Genomic DNA, 3,532 nt, shown 5'->3' on the forward strand with positions numbered 1-3,532 from the left:
ACTGTAAAGGTTAGCCTTAACACGACCAAAAATATGCTTCTGTGTTAAATCATACATTAGATTATCAACTTTCAACTTGAAAATTCGGCTAACCAAATCGGGTCGTTCACATGGATGGGTATCAAAGGAACCTGTTTTATCCATCGCCGAACGTAATTCCTTCCAGTTTGGGTTCATTGTGAAAGTAATGAAATAATCTGGGGAACCGTAATATGTCACGAATGCAAGAGCATCTTGTTGACATTGTTTCATATATCGTGGTCCCCCGAGAAACGACGGAGGAATAATAATCCTTTGCCCAGATTCTTTTCCGTCATCTCCACGTAAAATATCTGCTCGTTCTTTTCTTATTTGTCTCTGATTTCATTCTGAAAAAGACAACTTATTTGATTCAACTTTGACATAATTATCCACGGTAAACTGCTGAAACAATTTTCTTCCTTTCGTTAGATAGTTGAAATTCACTTCTCTCTCCATATATAAGAATGAATAGTACATAGAAGGTGAAAGACGGTTATATTTTCCAACACCTTTCCCAGGTTTACACTGTTTCGTCATTGTATAAGAATACCCAAGATCTCCTTTAGGAAACAGTAAGGGGTACTGAAAATTGTCGTAAAAATAGTTGTTATGGTTAACAATTTTCAAAGGAAATGATGAATTGTCTTTTGGAGAGCTAATTGTTATCGTCAGCGGATCCTTGTCAGGACCAAAATTAACGATCCCCCCAACTTGCGAAGAAGAAGAGGGAAGATGGTACACGCCTTTATGTTCTCGTGTTTTGATTCCTTCAAAGCTATAGACATGATGTCAGGAACGTTTCCATATTTTTTGACATGAGCTTCAATGAGTAACTTTGCAGACTCTATTTCTTTTAACATACCCGCGAGACACGCATTGTTGACTACCATATAATTGTAAATCTGAGACACTATTGTCTCATTGGCAGATACTTCTTTTTCTTCTCTTACTCGTCGTTTTGCTGTCTCTTCTTTTTCACTACTTCCATAGGTGTACAATTTTTGACTAGGCAGTTTTACTTGCTGGTCTTTTCCATAATAGAAATACAAATCTAAAAATCCATCACTCGCTTTCCAAAATGTTTTTTTATCGTCTGCTGTTATTTTTTGACGTTCATCGACAAATAAATGAGGTTTTAGGGAGCCAATTTTATGGTATAATTTTCCTTGGATCTTGTAACAAATTAACTTTTCTGCCAAATTTTGAAGATTTCCTGAGGTTGTAAATGACGTAAAAGAGAATAGCGTGTTGAGTCCAATCATGTGGTGCAAAAAACGTTTCGAGAAAGGAGACGAACCTTCATACAAAGCTTTAAAATCCTTTTCCTAAATTTCTGAGGGTAACCTCAAAGAAGTCTGCCCAGCGTTACAACATATAGATTTGTTTTCTTTTTTCCATAACAGAGCTTGATAAATTTTGCATTTGAAGTCACCAATTTGACCGATGAAGTATAAGGAAACCCCTTCTTTGTCGTTTTCATGAAGAGTTCCAATATACCTGATATCAAGTCTTTGACGCGAATCCACAAAAAGTTGCTTCTTCTTGTGACGATCTGTACGCTCTTCCCGTAATTCTCCCAGTAACTTGATGTCTTCCTCTGAAAGATTTTCTTCTCCGCTAGCAAATTTCTTTTTAAATTTTGAAAATGCTTTGGCTTTTTCTATTTTTTCCTGACGCATAAGTTTGCGTTCGGCTACAGCCTTTAACTCTCTCCTCTTTTTCCTTATGTTTTATTTCTCTTTTCTTGAAACGTTCTTCTATCTGCCTCTGTTTCTCTTCGACCTTTTCCTTTTCCTTTATTCGTTTAGCCTCTTATAATCGCTTCACCTCATTTTCAATTTTCTGAAGCTTGTTATTTTTTTTCACTCCTAGTGCTTCCTCTCTCACCTTTTTAATGGCGCACTTATTGTTACGTCTTTTTCGCTGATGATCATGAAAAGCCCTATCAAAGTAATACATTTGATAATTTCTATGGTCAGATTTTCCACCGTTTTTCGTGAGATTTTTATAACCGGCGAAATAGTGCTTTTTAAACCCTTCCAAAGTTTCTTCTGACACTTCTCCGTCAAATAATTTCAAATTATCAAATTTTTCATAGTTATACACGAAATCTTTATCTTCTCTCAAAAAAGCCCTAAAAGTTAACACTTTACGATAAAATTGTTTAATCGATTCAAGCACAAAGAAATTTTTTGTTTTATTGTATAGATTTGGAAATTTTAAGGCGTGTTCGGCTCGTAATTTATACTCCAATTTCTTGTTTTTACTCAAAAGACTCTTGGACATTTTCTTTTTGTCTGTCACCCATTTCCAAAAATGACGATGTCGCTTTGTCTTCAAAGATGAAAACGCAGGCATTTTACACGTGAAGGTCTAACCACTTGTAGATGAAGAAAACACGGGTACGTGAGGTGACCCACATAAAGTTTTACGCTATCACGCATGTAACCGCAATGCCGTATGACCCCATTTGCCAGAACGCCTCACGACACTTTTTGAAATTTCTGACCAACTTTAAATTTATTTGTAATTATATATATATATATATATGTATATATATATATATACATATATATATATACATATATATATACATATATACATATATATACATATATATACATATATATATATACTTATATATATACATATATATATACATATACATATAAATATACATTAATATACATATACATACATATATGTACATATGCAAAGTAGACCACTTGGAAAAAGAAACTAACGAAGCAGAGCGCTTTCGTATTACACTGAAGATGTAATATACGAAAGCGCTCTGCTTCGTTAGTTTCTTTTGCCAAGTGGTCTACTTTGCATAAGTGAACACACGTACCCGTGTTCTTATCAGCATATGTACATATATGTACATATATACATATATGTACATATATATATATATACATATATATACATATATATATTCATATATATACATATATATACACATACTGTATATATACATATGTGTCCGTACGTGGTCCCGTTCCTATCCAGATGTGTAGGCGAATATATCAAACACTATATGTCACCTTAGTTCTATTTTAATCACTTATTGTCACTACACAGGAATGTTTATATTTAATAATAATGTCTCACATGTTCCTTATCACTACAGTACACATTGTAAGTTATCGACCGACCCCTCTCCGAGCTCCGTGCATCATCTTAAGAAGGCCGGAAACTGGTTTTGTGAGGTGCCACGCTCGTATAAACTGACTTGTTTATGTGAGCTGGGTTTAGTTCGTCACATCTTATTTTAATTTACATAATTAGTTTATAATTTAGTCTGACAGCCAGACTATAATATATATCCAGGGGAGGTTCGTCAGTATACGTAATAATGTGTTTATTACTGTGTGATCGCGTGTGCATGGTGAGTGGTGGCGCGACAGGGAATGCCTTGTCAGCAGATTGGTCAGCGAAATGAACAGGATGTCTTAGGCGCCTTATTGTCGGCCGGCTGGTGTGAGTGTGGGAGTGAGTGGAGGTGAGT

At 35.1% G+C, this 3,532-nt stretch overlaps 1 protein-coding gene across 1 annotated transcript in view; it reads right to left on the reverse strand.

The window, feature by feature from the left end:
* Positions 1-1,700, reverse strand: part of LOC143040798 (uncharacterized) — a 4,605-nt gene extending 2,905 nt beyond the window's left edge. The window contains exons 1-3 of the mRNA XM_076212230.1: positions 1,454-1,700; positions 761-1,048; positions 1-197 (exon numbers count right to left, since the gene is read on the reverse strand). The exon at positions 1-197 is cut by the window's left edge and continues 148 nt beyond it. Coding sequence (XP_076068345.1) covers positions 1-197; positions 761-1,048; positions 1,454-1,700 — 732 coding nt within the window. The remainder of the gene's footprint in view (positions 198-760; positions 1,049-1,453) is intronic.
* Between the last annotated feature and the right edge of the window lie 1,832 nt (positions 1,701-3,532).

Source organism: Oratosquilla oratoria, chromosome 29, assembly GCF_046742065.1.
Source record: "Oratosquilla oratoria isolate Oo_2021 chromosome 29, ASM4674206v1, whole genome shotgun sequence".
Lineage (NCBI taxonomy): Eukaryota > Metazoa > Arthropoda > Malacostraca > Stomatopoda > Squillidae > Oratosquilla > Oratosquilla oratoria.